The sequence below is a fragment of the Herpailurus yagouaroundi genome, unplaced genomic scaffold (assembly GCF_014898765.1).
Source record: "Herpailurus yagouaroundi ecotype Mexico unplaced genomic scaffold, PumYag 100, whole genome shotgun sequence".
NCBI lineage: Eukaryota > Metazoa > Chordata > Mammalia > Carnivora > Felidae > Herpailurus > Herpailurus yagouaroundi.
In genome coordinates, this window is record NW_024412391.1 from 85,534,397 (window position 1) to 85,552,288 (window position 17,892).

The following is a 17,892-nucleotide window of genomic DNA, read 5'->3' on the forward strand; positions in this document are numbered from 1 at the left end:
AGTTTGAGCCCCGCGTCAGGCTCTGGGCTGATGGCTCGGAGCCTGGAGCCTGTTTCCGATTCTGTGTCTCCCTCTCTCTCTGCCCCTCCCCTGTTCATGCTCTGCCTCTCTCTGTCCCAAAAATAAATAAAAAACGTTGAAAAAAAAATTAAAAAAAAAAAAAAAAGAGGATAACCAAGGAGTTGCAAACTTCGTGGCCAGACTATTAGGCTTATTCCAGCACACTTTTTTCGGTTTCTGTGAGCAATGTATCCACCCTTGCTGTGTGCCCTGGGCAGTGCTGCCCTCCAGCAGCCAGGGCTCCTCCCAGGTGGCTCCACGTGCAGGATAATGAGAAAGCAGGTCTGACTGAGGCCAGGGTCAAGGATGAATAGAACCCCGTGGCTGTTCTTCTCTAGGTTTGCTGCGAGAGTATCGGTCACCGTCTTCTCTACACAGCCACCCCATGTCCGATTGCATTTCTCTGAGTCCTAGGAAGACCATGGCTGTGCCACTGTGCAGGGGAATGAATGCATGATGCTCATGTCCAAGGTCTGGCACATAGTGTTGGTTAAGACAGTCAGCCGGGTTCCAGGTAAACACCGGAAGGCAGCTCGGGCTCTTCCGGAAGGAGCAGTGGGGTCCCAGCAAGGCAGAGCAGCCTGTGGGTAAGGCTTTGAGGTGTTCAGCCACCTGTCTCGTGTGGCCTCAAGAGAGTTTCAGCTCTCTTTATACTCCCTGATCTCCCACAAGCTTTGCAGTTTCCCAGAGACTCTTTGCTGGGCCATTACCATGGACCGTGGGGTCTTGCTAGGAGTTTTCCCTGATCATAGGCTTTGGCATATGATGAGAGATGGCTCGGCATTCGGGGCCAGCGCATGCTTTCCCAGGGGCCCAGGCCATGATCGAGCTACTGGTGGTGTTTGGGGTCCCTCAGAAGCTGTCCCAGCCGTGGCAAGAGGGGCAGGCCACGGCAGAGGCAATGTGACAGCACGGCGCACAGAGCTGTCCCTGTCCCAGGGCCCAGCTACGCTGACACACTATTAAAAATTCAAATTGGGAGAGGGCTCGCTTGGCAATTAGAAACATCACTCAGGTTTAAATGAGTGTCTGTTTGAGGTACTGGTGGGAATGCCAGTTCGGTGTCTGTTTAATAAAGACCACAGGCTTGCTCTATGTGATTCTCTGAAGGGCTCTGGAACTATTCAAAGGTCCAGGTGCCACCGGGTTTGAAAGAGAAATGTGAAAACACAAACAGTGGGCACAAACAGTGGGTAGGGCTTGCTGGGTCAAGGCCATTTGGAGTAAAACACTGCTGCAAATTCGCCAACATAGTGCGAGGGGGTGTTCTGAGGGTGCTTTGGTGGCCTCAGAACCGCAGTCAGACTGACAGAGGTGGGAAGAACCTCCGTGCTAGGAACCACATGTCCCGTAGAAAATCCATTCAGTGGAAAAGAAAATTCACTCCCTATCTGTAAGCGTTTCTGGAGAAGACCACTTTCCCCTGTTTGACCACCCGCCCGCCCCCCCCGCCCCATCCTGTTCATTTTTCAGTGCTTTGGAAAATGGAGGACCTTGAAGATTTCTGGAACAATCCAATCACTTGTATTTGCTGTTGGTATTTTCTTCCAAGGCTCTAAACCAGGATGAAAGGGCTCATTAAGCACCTGTCATTTTGGAAGGACTTGTTAAATGCATCTAGGAATGTTACAGGTGTGGGAAGAAACACAGGTGTGTGTCTGAGAAGCTGTGTCCTCCCCCCCCCCCCCAGGCTGTGCACCTGCGGAGCCACTAAGAGTGGGGGTGGCGAGCACGAGGGGGGGTCTCAGAGGAACTGCGCCAGAAGAGGCAGCAATTATGTTTCAAGACCACTAGGTGTATTTTATTATAAGAACTATAAAGTTCCAGTCTCCTCTTAAAGTTCCGGGTCCTGCGTACTCCAGTGTCAGGAGTGGCTCTCTAGGACTCATCTTAAGTCTCTGCCATTTATGTGAGGAGTTATCAGCTATGCCACTGGGCAAGGACTGTTATTTTCTTGCACTAATGTAGCACTCGTGCTGAACCAACCTCCCTGCAAATCAGCCGCTGGGAAAATCCTGGCTCCGTAACAGCGATTTCCCTAGTAAGAAACGTGAAGGGAATGCGCTAGGAGAACTGAAACCACACATCAGAAAAACACACCAGATTCGGAAGTCTGACGATGCCTATTCCAGACCAGCCAACATTGCCTACAGGATTACGCCAGCAGAAAAGAGTGAATCAAATGAAGGATTTTTGTTTGTTTAAGAACGCTCTTCTATAAACAATGGCCCGGTGAAATGACTTTTCTAGTCCGCGTGATCTCTTTGTACGTCCCTATGAACATGAACATGTCAGAAAGAAAGGTGACCGAAAGATGAGGCTGGCGTGAAAGGGAACTGCTGATGATGAAGGTCGTCAGATTTTCGGTGACACACAGCCGGTCACAGCCGGTGCCTCCGAGGGGCCTCTGTCCACAAAGCTGTTATTTGTGCTGTAGTGATTGCTGGGCAGCAGGGACACCGAATGACCAGCAATGACTGGGAGGGAGGGCTCTGGGGAAGGGAGGCGGGCTATGGGGCACAACCCGGAGGAACAAGCGTATTTCCGCACAAATAACAACTCCAACAATACACTATTTCAAGCAGTGCATCCGACTGAAACAAGCTTCCCCAAACAAAGGACTCTGCGGAGGAAGTAGGATAATTGCTGGAGATTACCAATGGTTTATTTGGAATGACACAGCACTGAAAACATAGTCGTTACACATGATTTGTGGATACAGCATACATCACCTATCTTATTTCGGGACAATCTGGGAAGATGAGTCGCATAAATATAAAGAGTTGGAAATATATAGGAGCTTTTTTTTTTTTTTTAATATATATATAGTGTTCTTTGGGGGTGGACTTTTATGCCCCATCAGGCAGCCAATCTTAGAAAGGCAAAAGTTAACACTACCTAGCTGCTCATCCCAGCTAGCTTACCTCCAGCCACCGCAGCCGGACACCTAGACAATGAGGCTTGGCTTTCTCCAAAGGGACAGCAGCTCTGACATGCTATTTGTCATGGCATCCTGAAAAAATGCACATTACAAAACACAGATACTGTCGACTGTTTTGGCAATGGGATGGCGGGTTTTGCCCGGAGGCAAAACTACAACTGTAAATGCCAGACAGAGCCAGGGCAATGCATGTATCAATGACACTCGAGAGGCAAAGAGCTCGGATGGAACGAAAGAAAGCAAAAGGCAACTATGTATATGTAGCGTTGCGCTGGGCATACACATAGATCGGGGAGAGATGGGAACTAGCGTGTGTACCTGTGTGTCCTTATACAAATACAGAGAGAGAGGTGGTGGGAAAGAACACTGAAAACGTGTGCCAACAGTTTTTTAAACACCGGAAACTTGGGAGAGAGCGAGCACGTGCTCACACCTGTGCAAGGGAACAAGATAATCTTGAACTACGGGATAACTCATCACATCTTCTGCAGGACAGCCGCTCAATACCATACACTTGGCGCAGAGAAATTAAGGTTCTGGTCTGGAGAAAGCTACTGCAGCACTGGTGGGAGGGGATCAAGTACAAGAGTCTCCACAGCTTGGACAAAGCACAAATAAACCTGTTAATCGATAACGTGGGAACCAGTGAGGACCTTATCTGTAATTTACTTTTTTCTCTCACATTTTTTGTGGGTTTTTTTTGTTTTTTTTTTTCTTTTATCCTTTTTTTTTTTTTCTTGCACACATGCTCCATTGATATATCTTTCCAAGCTTTGTCTGGCACCAGCCTGTAAATCATTAAGAGTGTAATAGCAAAAGTGAACGTTTTGGGTTTTCCCCGCGGGTTTAAAAACCCGATAGGCTCTTTCTACAATATTTTTGGCCCTAATCCAGGCGCCGGGTGAAGTTCTCTGGAAAGAGGCCTTTGTAGGTGGCGAGGTCTCTATATTGAAGCCAGTCTGATTCCTTCACTCCCACCAGCCAGCCTGCATCCTGCAAGACAAAGACAGGGCTTTCAAGGTCTAACAAACTACTGGAAAAATCTGCACTGCCAAGAATTAACAAAATAACTTACGTGTCTATTTTATTTATTTATTTTGAGAGAGAGAGAGTGTAAATGGGGAAGGGCTGAGAGAGAGACAGAGAGAGAGAGAGAGAGAGAGAGAGAGAGAGAGAGAGAGAATCCCAAGCAGGCTACAGGCTGTCAGCGCACAGCCCGATGTGGGGCCTGAACTCACAAACTGTGAGATCATGACCTGAGCTACAATCAAGAGTTGGATGCTTTACAGACTGAGCCACCCAGGCAGCCCCAAAATAATTTAGTGTTGTGATACTGCACCAGGATGTTACATTATACATAAACCAGTGTCTGAAAGCAGTGGGAAAGCTCGTCCCAAATAAGTTATTAGGTTAAAAAAAAAAACAAAAAACAACAAGGGGCATCTGAGTGGCTCAGTCGGTTAAGGGGTGGACTCTTGATTTCAGCTCAGGTCATGATCTCACAGTTCATGAGATCTAGCCCCACATCTGGCTCCACACTGACAGTGCTCAGAGCCTGCATTGGATTCTCTCTCTCCCCCTCTCTCTGACCGTCCCCCACTCACGCTCACTCTCTCTCAAGATATATAGCCTTAAAAAATAATAATAATGATAAACATTTACAATTATTTATTTTCTGGATCTGGTATAGCTAACTGAAAGTTGATACAAATATTATAATTTTGTATACAGTTAATTGACGTTAATTGGATTACGACAGGAGTTCTTAAGGAAGAGGAAAGGATTAAGAATGATAGCCAGTGCAGAAAGAAAAGCACCATGTACAAACATGTCGTGCACAGGAACATTCTCTATCCTGTGGGTCACAGAGAAGAAATGACTTAAGGACCCAGGTCAGGATATAGTGCTGGCAAAGCCATGGAAGGCCTAGTGTCTCATCCTGAACCTGCCTGGAAGGAAGAACTCTGTGCCCCAGCTCACATCATGGGACCCAAATAAACCACCACACATAAGGCTTATCAAATAACCGCTAGATAGGTGTTAACCTGATATTGCCATTGTGTGTGTTGTTGCTGTGACAGTATCTCATTTTTCGAGTTTATATGAACCACAAAGCAGGTTGTTGTCATGACATGCTTGTTGGAAACATTCCTGTGTTCTTTATAAAGTATTTCTCACAAACATCTGTCTTGTAGGAGTACCACCATGAACAGGAAGACAGTTAGCCACAGGAAAGTAAAGGGAGCCACTGTGTGTGGCCATTCGGCTCGGGAGACGACAGGTGATACTGAGGACGAAGGCTGCTGTTTGTCCTTGGCCTATGGCAGATCAGCAGATCCCGGTTGGAAAACGCTGAGTGAAAGGAGCAGCATGAAACCTACAGACCTTATAGTGCAAAACTAGCGGGCAATGACTTGTCTTGATTATGTTAACCAATGCACGAAAGAGATCCCACTTAGGATGAAGGATGGGGAGATTCAATCAGAAGCAACTCTCAATATAGTTCAAGTACATCAGATAAAATGAGGTCTCAAAAATTAAATAAAGAGCCTGAATACATTCCCTCTTGGTGTAATCTGAGGCTATAAATTGATGCTGCTATATAGACAAGCAATATAAGCATTTAGACAGGCCAATTTTCGAAGGTGGGGAAAGAAAAAACCCGAGGAAAAGATGACTCAATAAAATACCTGATAATATCCTAGCTAGGAAGGGAAATGTCCTCTTGAAAATTATGATGTTATATATGTGAAGGGCAAAGTTATACTTAAAGTAAAAGATGATAACTAAATTTTTTCTAAACCTCCAGTAAGCATCTAAAAGGCCATATTTCCCCCCACAAGTGTCTATATTTGACTTTATTTACAATGAATGAAAAAATCTAATGGAGCCAAGTAGAGTCATGCATTTTAAAATTGTTTCAATAAAGAACAAAAGTTATGGACTGGTACAAACTCATCATCAAGATGTATGCCAATACGTATACTCTGAAACACAATTTATATAGTGAAGTGAAAAATATTACCCAATATCAATCTTGAGCTGAGGCAAATCGGGAAAATTAAATTTTAACTGCTTAAAATGTGTGGTGGACGAGACTTACAGTTTTGGTAATGGCCAAATAGCTTGTGTCAGACAGGTGCTTCTGCACAGAACAATTATAACCACTAGAATAACTATATATTATACAAATCTACATATGTATATGTATACATATTTGCAACTACTTATGTACAGAAATAATAAAATATGTAATATAAAAGTTTATATGATAGGATTATTACAAATCATGGGGTTGACATATATAACAACTATTTGAAGGCACTGGCACCGACCAAAAAAGCAGGCCAAAAATGGAGAATATTTAACCCTTGAAAGTAGGAAATTGCACTGGGTGAGATCTCTGCCAATACAGCACCCCACCCCCGCGCCTGAGGATTAGCCTCAGCCTGTGTGACACAGAGCATTCAAAGGAAGAGTGGAGGGCTTCCAGAGGAACTATATTTCTATGGGGAATATCTTGAAAAGAAGAGATCAACAGAGGCGGGTTCCCAAGCATGCAGAGAAATTCCCCTGAAATCCTGAGCGGCCCCCACAGGTTGTGAATATACAAGGGATCCCCCAAGGAGAAAGCAACACAGGGAGGCAGAAAAACTGAAGACAAGTTTCAGCACTGCCCATGGAGGGGAGACAGAGTTTAGAGTTTAAATCCCACCAAGTTAGGAAGCCTGGTGAATCCTTCAGGTTTTCTACTCAAATTTCAGAAGGGCCATTCTCAGAAGTAAAAGATGTCTTAGGACTAAGAGTTCATCCTCAAAGAAAGGCAAAATTGAAACAGACCCACCCTAACAAAGCATAAGACAAACTTCCATGAATTCAAGCTAATTATCCAGTTACCTCCATGTCTGCTAGAGGAAAAAGAAACAAGCTTCAGAGACAGAAAACAGAATCCAGACTCTACAATGTGTCCAGTATCAATAAAAAGAAAAAAATTGCTGGAGGGGCGCCCGGGTGGCTCAGTTGGTTAAGTATCTGACTTTGGCTCACGTTATGATCTTGTGGTTCTCGAGTTTGAGCCTCATGTCAGTCTCTGTGCTGACAGCTCAGAGCCTGGAGCCTGCTTCAGATTCTGTGTCTCCCTTTCTCTCTGCCCCTCCCCTGTTCATAATCTCTCTCTCTCTCTGTCTCTCTGTCTCAAAAATAAATAAATGTTAAAAAGAAACTTTAAAAAATTACTAGATATGAGGAAAAAAAGGAAAATATCCCCTGAAGATAAAAGGCAATCGATAGAAGTGTGTGCTGAGATGGTCTAGCTTTTGGAATTAGCAGTAAGAAGTTAACACAGCTATTATAAAATATGGGCACGTGCTTACACTGAAAGATAGCAATAATGAAAGAATAGATGGGAAATCTCAGGAAGGAAATGGCAACTAAATACAAAACCAACACCAACATTATAGAACTGTGTTAAGTACGGCATCTGAAATGAAAAAGTCACTGGATAAGCTAAACAACAAATTCAAAGTAGCAGAAGAAAAGGTCACTGTACTTGAAGACAAATCAGTAGAAATTATCCAACCTGAGTACCAGAAAGAATTACATATTGAACAAAAAAGGACAGTCTTAGACATCAAGAAGTCCAACAGATGTATAATTAGGGACTCCAAAAAAGAGGAGAAAGAGAATGAGGCAGGAGAAGAATTTAAGAAATATTAGCTGAAAGTCTTCCAAATGTAATGGAAAACATCAGGCTACAAATCTAAGCAGCTCAGTGAATCCCAAGCAAGAAAACTACAAAACAAATAAAAACAACAAAACAAACAAGCCCTAAGCACATTACATTGAACTGATGAAAACCAAAGATACAGAGAAATTCTTAAAAGCAGTTAGGGAAAAAGTCACAGTATATATATACCCAGAAACAATGCTAAACAAATGGCAGCTGATTTCTAGTCATAAACAGCAATAAAACAGAGAACACGGAGCAGTATCTTTAAAAAGTTGAAAGAAAAAGTCAACTCAAAATTCTTCCTCTTGGGAAAATATCTTTAAAAATGAAGACGAAAGAAAGACATTTTCAGATAAACAGAAACTGAGAGTATATATTGCCAACAGATTAGCCTCGTAGGAATTGGTGAAGAAAATTTTTCAGGCAGGGGCACCTGGCTAGCTCAGTCTGTGGAGCATGTGACTCTTGAACTTGGGGTTGTGAGTTTGAACCCCAGGTTGGATGTAGAGATTAAACATAAAATCTTTTTTTTTTTAAAAGAAAGAAAAAGAAAAAGTGCACTGAAAAAGAATATTTAAAAAAAGAAGAAAAAGAAAAGAAAACTTTCAGGCAGAAAAGAAGTGAGACTGGATGGAAACTCATCTATTAGAAGAACCAGAAAGAGCAGAGAAAATGGTGAACATGTTGGTAGATGTAAGATTAGCTTTTTACTCTTAATCTTTTTAAAAGATAACTTATGGTTAATGCAAAAAAAAATTAGCTTATATAATGGTTTTTTTTAACGATTTTGAGATATGTAGACACTTTTGCCTGATGGTAATTAATGCTTTGCCACTTTTTGCCTTGAAGATTGTATCTGAGGTTTTAACTATTTTATTGATCCTTTCAAACAACTAACTTTTGGATTTATTAGTTTTCTCCATTGTGTGTCTTTTTATTGCATTCATCTGTGAATTTATTTTTATTATTTCTGTCCTTCCCTGTGCTTTGTACTTAATTTGATCTTTTTTATCCTCTTGGGCTGAAAATTTAGAAATTGATGGTCACTAGGAAATATTTTTCTAATTTACACTGTGACTTATGTGGTCCAAGGATTATTCAGAAGTGTGTATATATATATATATATATATATATATATATATATATATATTTAATATTTAGAGCTTTTAAAGCTGTATTGTTACTATTCATATCTAATTTAATCTTATTATGGTCAAGACTTTGACCCAGCACCTGTTCTATCTTGGAAAGTGTATTATCAAGAGAAAGAACAAAATGTGGGGCTTGGGAAACCTTGACCTCTAAAGTAGCAACTTTATTTTGGGGGGTAAAAGGCTCAGAAACCTCCTTGAGAAGATGATGGAAATTATAGCTCTTCTCTCCAGAAAAACATGTTCAATAGGCACATGTATACATTTTGCATGCTATTTAGGGGTTCACAAATCCTGTGAATAAGAACCAAATGGAATTCTTGGCACCTTCACATCAGAACACTATGCTCAAAGGTGATTTTTTTAAGAGTCTTTTAAAATTGAGGTATAAATACTAGGTAATGCAAACATCGTTTAAATGTACAGTTTAGTTTTGACAAATGCATACACACGTGTAATCCACACCCCTATTCAGACAGAAAACATTTCCATCCCTAGAAAGCTCCCCCATGTTCTCTCCTGGCCAATCTCCCCATCCCCAGAGGCAACTACTTTTGAGGGATATTTTTAGTGCACGTGGATAGGGGCCACATTTCCTAAACACTGGTTTTTCAGAGACAACGTCCCTAGAAAGCGGATGCAAAATAAGAAATGGTCCTCTATTTGTATCAAAAAGAAACAATATAACAGCATCAACAAAAGAGGTGTCCTAAAAAGCTTCCGTTAGCCATGTCCTGTACTCATAAGCCCTAAGCACCCTGTAGCACCTCAGGAAATAGAAATGTCTTCAGGAAGTCACTGCGTCCAAGAGACCCTCAGAAAAAAACCAACATAGCCCGTAGGACCTTTCAATTTCACTCTTTACCTGGTCAGCTTCTGAATCTGAGGGGACCACCAATACCACGTCACCCCTTTGTAAGGTAAGTTCATCAGAATTTGCTGCCTCAAAATCGTGCAGTGTTTCCACCTGCAAAAGATTTTAGAAGAATTTACTAATTTTATTTTTTTAACATTTATTTAATTTTGAGAGAGAGAGAGAGAGAGAGAGAGAGAGACAGAGCCCCAGAGGGGCAGGGGCAGAGAGAGAGGGAGACACAGAATCCCAAGCAGGCTCCAGGCTCCGAGCTGTCAGCACAGAGCCCAATGAGGGGCTTGAACCCACAGACCGTGAGATCATGACCTGAGCCAAAGTCAGACGCTTAACCGACTGAGTCACCCAGGTGCCCTGAATTTACTAATTTTAAAAAGAAAGGAAGCGTAACATTGAAGTCTCTCAGCTAGATGAGCAGCAGGTACTTGTAGAAGCCTCTCCAACCCGGATAAAAAAGACAGTGATTCTAACATACCTCAAGGGAAAAGACCTCTGAACAGAGAAAGAAGTCCTGTTTACTTACAACATCCAATTCTTGAAGACTGACACTGAGGCAGTTTGGATGTACATTTAGTAACACAATACCTTCTGCAAGAGTTGAAACATAGTGCTTTTGTTAAATTTCAATTCATCATATTTTTATTAGAGATTTACATTTTATCACTAATGCTTTATTATTGTTCATTTTTAAACTTGAACTAAAAATGCCTAGTTGGAAGTGCCTCTAACCTCACTTCTGTCATGTAATTAAGGATTGGAAAAATCATCACTTCCCATGTTATATGGGAAGTACTATTTAATTAAACGCAGGGATCAGTTCCTGTATAAACTTCCTTCCCTAGCTTACCTTTCAAACCATGCCAATCTGTTTCTTTTCTTTCATTTTTTTTTTTAACTGAAACATAGGGGCACCTGGGTGGCTCAGCTGGTTAAGTGTCTGGCTTCAGCTCAGATCATGACCTCATAGTTTGTGGGTTTGAGCCCCGCGATGGGCTCTGTGCTGACAGCCCAGAGCCTGGAACCTGCTTCGGATTCTGTGTCTCCCTCTCTCTCTGCCCCTCCCCCGCTCACTCTCTGTCTCTCAAAAATAAATAAAAACGTTAAACCCAAACTGAAACCTATTTGGGGTGCCTGACTGGCTCAGTCGGAAGACCACGTGACTCTTGAGCTTGGGGTCATGAGTTTGAGCCCCAAAGTGGGTGTAAAGATTACTTAAGTAAAAAAGTAAAATTTAAAAACTGAAATATAATCATAAATAAATAAATAAATGTTGAAATATATTTGACAGGTAATATTATGCAAATTCAAGGTGTACAACATGCTAATTTGACACATTTATATACCCTGATATGATGCCACTGTAGCACCTCTATCATGTTGTGTAATTACCATTTCTTTCTACTGGTTGGAATAATTAAGATCTAGTCTCTGAGCTAGTTTGATGATTATAATACAATATTGTTGTCTGTATTCACCATGTTGTGCATTAGATCTCTAGGGCTTAGCTTCTACTCATTGGAAGTTTATACCCTTAAACAACACCCGTCCTCTCTCCCTACCCCCTCTCTTTCCCCTTTTTTGGAAAGATTTATTCAAAATTTGATTATAAAAAAATTTTTAAAAACCAAAGTAGAAAGAAGAGTATAATGATCCACATACTCCTCACCAGCTTGAACAACTATTCAGTCATGGACGGGTGTATTTCTCCCATGTCCCTCCCCTTAGCCCTACCCCCCTGAGGTTAAGGGATTGGCTGTACTCTGCATACAGAATGATAAAATGTCAGAGCTGGAAATGAGGATCTTATTCTCAAAGTCACTTTGCTGCTGAGAAAGAGAAGTGCAGAGAGAGGAGTGATGTTCCTCGGGCCGCTGCAGTTAGTGAGGGGAGTGGGGGTGGCCCCAGGGAGGCTGGTTTTGCAGGGAATCCCCCTCCTTGACTTCCTGTGCTCTGCTTACCACACAGCGGACACCCGCCCTCACTAACCACACGTTTAATTGTTCCTCTGCATGATTCATTCATAAATCCACTCCACCCGCCCGCCACCATCTGAGGTAGCAAGGGGACAGGTCTCTAATGAGCAGAGAGAGAAAAAAAAAGATGACTAGGGGCACCTGGGTGGCTCAGTTGGTTAAGTGTCCAACTTTGGCTCAGGTCATGATCTCACGGCTCATGGTTTCGAGCCCCGCATCTGTGCTGTTAGGACAGAACCCACTTTGGATCCTCTGTCTCCCTCTCTCTCTGCCCCTCCCCTGCTTGCATGCACACACTCTCTCAAGAATAAACATTTAAAAAAAGAAAAAAGATGACTATTCCTCTCCACTCCCGCCCTCACAAACACACTTAAATTTAACATTTGTGAAAGAAAAAGAGCTGAGTTTTGAAACGTAAATTCATATTATGGAACTGAAAATTCCCACCTATATTCTATTAAGGAGGATTAACTGCCTTTGACACTTAGCTTAAGCCAGTGTTTTCAGGTATTTACCGAAAACAGGTTTTGGGTAAGGCCCCTTCCCTTTATGAAAGCTCTAAGTAGCCTTTTTTTTTTTTTTTTTTTCAAAAAATTTTTAAAGCTTATTTAGTTTTTAAGAGATGGAGAGACAGAGTGTCAGTGGGGAAGGGGCAGAGAGAGAGGGAGACACAGAACCGGAAGCAGGCTCCAGGCTCTGAGCTGTCAGCACAGAGCCTGATATGGGGCTGGAACTCACAAACTGCGAGATCGTGACCTGAGCCGAAGTTGGACACTTAACCGACTGAGCCACCCAGGTGCCCCTCTAAGTAGCTATTTGATGGTGTCTCTGAACATAACCTTCATCCCATTGATTTGAACCTTTCTTCCCTCCAGTGCAGAAAAAGAATACATATTGCAAAAGGCAAAAGTAAACAGCCGAAAATCAAAGTTTCCAGCAAAAGGGCCTCAAAGCAGAGGAAGGACAACTGGCCACCAGACCTTGTAGAGGAAGCCGGGAGGCACTTCCTGAGACAACTGGCTTGCGGCTGGAGCGGAAGGCATGGGCTGGGAGTCCTCACCCGCCCTGGGCTCTGCGGCCAGCTCTGGCGGCTCGCTGGCAGAAGCCGCGGCCATGGGGGTCTCCTTGGTCTCTGCCACCTCAGCTACTTCGTGTTCTTCCCCTTCATTGTTGGAGGCGGGCTCTATGACGACTGAAGGGATGACCTTCTCCTGCGGGAAGAAAAATGTGATGGTGCCGAGCAGAGGCTGGGAGCAAAGAAAAGACTTGTGCACTGCTTCCATCCCTGGCATACCCTCCATGGCTCCCACTTTCCCCACATCCTCTATTCAACAAAGTGCCCGCTGTTCCCCAAAACTGGCCCAAACCTTGCAGGACCTTCCTCCTGACATGGCCTCCTTTCTATCTCTCCTGAGACAGAAACCCTTGGCAGGATTAATTTCTGGACCCCTGAGCAGTCAGGCAGTTTGCTGAGAAGTGGGGTTTCTGTGGAAATTGGGAAGGGGGTAGGAGACTGCAGGGAGGGAAGGGGAGTCATGTCAGGGCGGGGAGACAATCCTGAAAGAGAATGTAGTAGGGTTCCAGGAATGGCCTCATTTTTGGCATGGTCCACTCCTCTCCCACTGAATACTAACACTGTTTTTTTTTTTTTTAATGTGTATTTATTTATTTTGAGAGACGGAGGAGGGGCAGAGAGAGAGGGGGAGAGGGAGAATTCCAAGCAGGGTTCTGTACCGTCAACGTGGCGCTCGAACCCACAAACTGTGAGATCATGACCTGAACTGAAACCAAGAGCCAGATGCTGAAGCTAATGAGCCACCCCGGTGCCCCCTAACACTGTTTGGAGGGGACATATAACCTCCTGTGATCGCTTTTCTCCCAGGGTCCCACGGGACTCCTGAACAGCCTGCAGCCATATTGCAGTTTGGAGAAAATCTGCCTCTGCTTTGCTAGTTGATTATCGTCAGAGCCCACACTGCAGTTATAGTTGGAGGGCGCTAATTCCCCCCCCCCACCACTCCGAGGACTCTACTCTCCAGGGGTAAAGCACCAGAGGATCAAGACCCCCCCTTGTATTTTGCAACAAAGATGAGCAAGAAGAGGAATTTGACTAGCATAATGGAAGTCTTGGAGATGTTTACTGCCTTTCCAGTCAAGTTCTACATTCCCTCCGATATCAGTGGGCGCTCCCGTTATTTTGGGAGAAATAGCCCAGTTATTATTTGGAGAAAAGAATACACTCTTTCAACAAGTGTAACCATGGAATACAAACACACTTTCTGGCACTGTGACAAGAAAACCTGGTGAACAAATGGAACGTATTTTGAGGCATTTCTCCAGATACCAGTACTCCCCGCTGTTTTTCTAGCGGGATCAAAGGGATCACTTGGTTTCAAGCTTTGAGTAACCCTGGAGAAGATTTGGGACAGATTTCTCCTGAGTAAACTCATCAGGACAAAGGAAAGCAGAACACTGAGAGCCCTTTTCACTGTTACCTTCTGGAATCTAGAAGAACCAAATGTGGGGTTTAGAAGACCTTCCCCCCCCCCCCCGCCCCGCCGCCATCGTGAAATATGGATTTGTTGACTTTGAACACTTCTCTGAAGAAGCCAAGACCTGAGGCCAATCAGGCAAGTTCATGTATGTATTTAATGACCTGCTGTCTTTTGTCCTTTTGAATGTGCAAATGAGGGGCGGGGGTTGGTGAAAGGAGCCTAATGGTGAATTTAAATAATCCCTACACATTACTAAGAATGATATGATTTAACTACTAATGTTGGGTTCTCACTGGGTGCCTGCCACCGGGCTAAAGCGCTCACTGTAGAGCCATTTTCTCACGTAATCCCTGCCACAGCCCCACTATTCTGTCACATTCTCTCCCTCCTCCCTCCACCTCACTTTTTCATGGTCTATGCTTCCTTCTTTTTCTCCGTCACCAGGGGGGCCTGCGTGAATCTCACAATGCTGACATCGAGAGAATGCCAGGACCATTCTTTCTGAGAAGATTATATATATACACATATAAATATATAGATAACAACAAAAATATAAATAACATATATAAAATGAATTTAAAATTTTAAACATATATGAAGTTATATGATGATATATATCATATATTAACATAGATACAATTCTATTTTGTGACGCGGGGCACCACACAATGGCCACAGACCTATTCTGCACCCAAAGGGGAGATCAGCACTCCCCAGGAAACAGTATTTCAACTGGCACCACCTGCCCGGAGCCTCCATTTCACTGGGACACTCACCTGAGGTGCTGCTACTTCGGACTCTTCGGGTTGAGATCTGTCACCATCCACGGCCTGTGCGGTATCCGCGTCGGTCCGGGCCTCCTCTACACCTGCTCCTTCCCCAGTGGGAAGAGCTGCCTTCTCCATCTCTGCCTCCTCCACCGGGGCCTCCTCAGCAGCCGAAACCAAGGTTGCAACAGTCACATCAGCATCCGTCCCAGGCACGACCTGCAAACCGGGAACCGGACAGGTTGTGTCTGTACCTCCATGGGACTCAACAAGAGTCAGACTCGGCCCTTCCACTTCCATCCCCTCTCCTGAGGCTCATCGGATGTCGAAGTTCCCTGTGACGGACCGAAGCCCAGGATTCAGGCATGGTGGGGCCCGCCCTCCGTCCATCAGAGCTGACCTCTCTTCCATGGGAACAAAAGGCACGGCACAGGGAACAACGGCCAATGGGAGTGTAATGGCACTGTTGGGTGCCGATGGTGGGTACACGTATGGTGAGCAGAGCAGAACGCACAGACTTGTCAAATCACTACGCTGTACACATGAAACTAACGTAACCTGCTGTGTCATCTACACTTCATTTAAAAAAAACAGAAAATGACGACCCTTCTTCCTGAGCCCCCAACGGTGCCACATTCCCCAGCTTCCCTTGCACTTCACGGCAAATGGAATTTGAACGAACGTGATGTATGTCATTCCTGAGACATGGCTTTTAAGGGTGGGTGGTCCCCTTCCCAAGGTATTTCTATTTTTGTCGCCTGAAAATGGATGGTGGCAAAGCCCTAGAAGATATCTGAGTCACAAAATGGACGGGGACCGACCCCAAAACCCGGATCAGGGAAGAAAGCTACATTAAGAAAAGCATCCTCACCATGCAAAGTCAGAATTTAGAAAAACTGCATTTGAGTATAAACTCTAAAATCTTCGTGGGGAAGGTCCCAGAAGCTAACTCGCAATCGTGAAAAAAATATATTGGGGAGTTTTCTCAATGGGACTTCCTGGGAATGAAGGGGAAAAAAATTTTGTTATAAAATATGCATTGTAATCAAAAATCAAATCAAATTTGGGGTCCTTTAATATGAGAAGTCAACTAGAAAAGAAGTTAAAAAAATTTCTTTTGGGAGGGCTGGGTGGCTCAGTTAAGCTTCTGACTTCAGCTCAGGTCACGATCTCATGGTTCATGAGTTCAAGCCCCGCATAGGGCTCTGTTCTGACAGTTTAGACTGGAACCTGCTTTGGATTCTGTGTCTCCCTCTCTCTCTGCTCCTTCCCTGCTCACACTCTCTCCCTCAAAAATAAATAAACATTAAAAAAAATTTATTTCTAAGGTTGGACATAGTCAAAGAAGAGCTTTAAGTAGCATTTAAAACTTGCAAAAATTAAATAAAATGCAATCAGAAGTTTTATTTTTGAACAGATTGGTTATAGAGCACACATCTAAGACTCTAACATCAGTTTGGCAGGCCTGATTTGCAAAGTCCAAATCAGAAAAGACTGAGGAAGAAGAATATTCAATTGATCTTCTATAATACACCCAAGACACATATTTCAAAAAAGTGATCTGCTGTGATTAGCATTAGCTGTTCCTCTTCTCTACTGAATAAATTCCAGCCAGCTTGTCCCGTTAGGTTAGGAAAGTTCTAGTGTTGCTGATATTGACTGCCACACCCAGAACAGGAAATGGACAGTGAGAAGCAGGCATCAGAAGTGAAGATGGAGAATGTGAGCCACAGACTTAATATCAGAGCAGCACAGTTTAAAATTTTTTTTAATTTTATTCATTTTTGAAAGAGAGAGCGCAAGCAGGGGAGGGGCAGAGGGAGAGGGAGACACAGAATCCAAAGCAGGCTCCAGGCTCCGAGCTGTCAGCACAGAGTCCCATGCAGGGCTTGAACCCACAGACTGTGAGATCATGACCTGACCTGAAGTCGGATGCTCAGCTGATTGAGCCACCCAGGCGCCCCCAGGGCAGCACATTAAAAAACAAAACAAGGGGCGCCTGGGTGGCTCAGTCGGTTAAGCGGCCGACTTCAGCTCAGGTCATGATCTCGCGGTCCATGAGGGCTGTGAGTTCTAGCCCCGCGTTGGGCTCTGTGCTGACAGCTCAGAGCCTGGAGCCTGTTTCCGATTCTGTGTCTCCCTCTCTCTGACCCTCCCCTGTTCATCCTCTGTCTCTCTCGTCTCAAAAATAAATGAATGTTAAAAAAAAATTAAAAAACAAAACAAAACAAAGAACCCTTCTTCTGACTCAAATTTATAGGTAACAGATGAAAGAAAACCAACCCACCACAGAATGCATTTGTCTATAACATAATATTGTGCTTTCGGGATGAAAAACAGTGCTAACAGCTATCCTATTTGTTACATGGCCAAGTATTACTCATATTCTTAGAAATTTACTTGCCTGCCTTATAGGAATTTGGCTCTCCACACAGTGTGCAGTGATCCAACATGTAGTCACAAACCATGACGTACCATTTCCTTCTTTTTTTTTTTCCCTACCCCATCTTTAAAGTACTGGGTTCAGAAAAGTAATGCTTATATGAATGGTAACACATTCATTTACAGCAAATTTATATGTGAACAATTATTGAAGTGGGGATTCAGATTCTGGTGAATGACGGCACATTCCCCTAAATACAAAGTTTGTTCAAAAATTTAAGAGAACTGCATTTCTTGTTTTAAGTGAACACGTCTTTGTGTGCATGTATTGTTGCTGTTGTCAGGGGAGTGATAATCAGCACATAAATCTGCAGGGCATCTTCATTCCAAGAACAATGAACAATTATTCATAGCTTTGCCATTGAAGAAATCAACGGACTGTCTCCAGGATCCTAAGGACTTCCTGGCAAAGTTTCTTCCACATCGGAAACGATATATAGTGTGCATACAGTGGACTTTCAGA

At 43.6% G+C, this 17,892-nt stretch overlaps 1 protein-coding gene across 5 annotated transcripts in view; it reads right to left on the minus strand.

The window, feature by feature from the left end:
- Positions 1–2,695: 2,695 nt before the first annotated feature.
- The window catches only part of AMPH (amphiphysin), a 145,758-nt gene continuing 130,561 nt past the window's right edge, over positions 2,696–17,892 (minus strand). For all 5 annotated transcript variants that reach the window (XM_040472997.1, XM_040473001.1, XM_040472998.1 and 2 more), the window contains 4 exons: positions 14,997–15,206; positions 12,706–12,936; positions 9,747–9,848; positions 2,696–3,994 (listed from right to left, as the gene is read on the minus strand). In XM_040472997.1, coding sequence (XP_040328931.1) covers positions 3,887–3,994; positions 9,747–9,848; positions 12,706–12,936; positions 14,997–15,206 — 651 coding nt within the window. In that variant the 3' untranslated portion in view covers positions 2,696–3,886. The remainder of the gene's footprint in view (positions 3,995–9,746; positions 9,849–12,705; positions 12,937–14,996; positions 15,207–17,892) is intronic.